The sequence below is a fragment of the Monoraphidium neglectum genome (assembly GCF_000611645.1).
Source record: "Monoraphidium neglectum strain SAG 48.87 unplaced genomic scaffold scaffold00743, whole genome shotgun sequence".
NCBI lineage: Eukaryota > Viridiplantae > Chlorophyta > Chlorophyceae > Sphaeropleales > Selenastraceae > Monoraphidium > Monoraphidium neglectum.
In genome coordinates, this window is record NW_014012885.1 from 17,563 (window position 1) to 18,241 (window position 679).

The window sequence follows — 679 nt, forward strand, 5'->3', positions numbered from 1 at the left end:
TCTGTGAGATTGCTGGAGGCCAGCGGCATTGGGATCGATGGCGGTGTTTCAGGGGAGAGTAGGACTGAGCCTTGGTCACAAGGCAAGCGCAGACGCCCAGGGAGCAGGTGGTTGGGATACATGCGTGCACGCAGGTCAACCCAGCACAACCAAAGCTGGCGGCGAGAGCCACCTGTTCTGGTGCTGAAGGTACGGCACCTCGCAATGGGGGCCCCGCCCTTGCTGTTCCTGCTCGTGCCCGTCTTCAAGCTGCTGCTGCTGCTGCTGCTGCTGCTGCTGCTGCTGCTGTCTGTGGTCTTTGACCCGCTCCTCTCGGGCCTCGACCTGCCCTGCATCGCCATCCCCCTGCGGCTCAACAAGCCTGTCCCTGCTGGCATCAGCCGCTTCCTCCTGCCCTGCCGCCCGGCTGGCAAAAAATAGCTCGAAGAACTGCCCAAGGGTCATGCGTCTCTGGTGGGGTGTGCAAAAGCACAGCTGAGTCGATCCATCAGAGGCCACTGTGAGGGTTCACACGTGCCAGGGGCAGGAGTGTCAGAAACCGGGTGGTAAGCTGCGCGCTATCTGCAACTAGCCAACATGAAAGCGTTTGCCCCGTCAGAAGCTAGGTGCCAATGCTGCAGGTTGGTACTTGGCAAGCAATTATGGAATTAGACTTGCGCTCCCTGCACCGTAGGGTGTC

General features: G+C 60.5%; 1 protein-coding gene across 1 annotated transcript; it reads left to right on the forward strand.

The window, feature by feature from the left end:
• Positions 1 to 204: 204 nt before the first annotated feature.
• MNEG_5097 (hypothetical protein) lies at positions 205 to 420 on the forward strand (the record flags this gene model as incomplete). Its single annotated transcript, XM_014046428.1, has 1 exon — positions 205 to 420. One exon carries the CDS (start codon positions 205 to 207, stop codon positions 418 to 420), a length of 216 nt encoding a protein of 71 aa, XP_013901882.1.
• Positions 421 to 679: the final 259 nt, after the last annotated feature.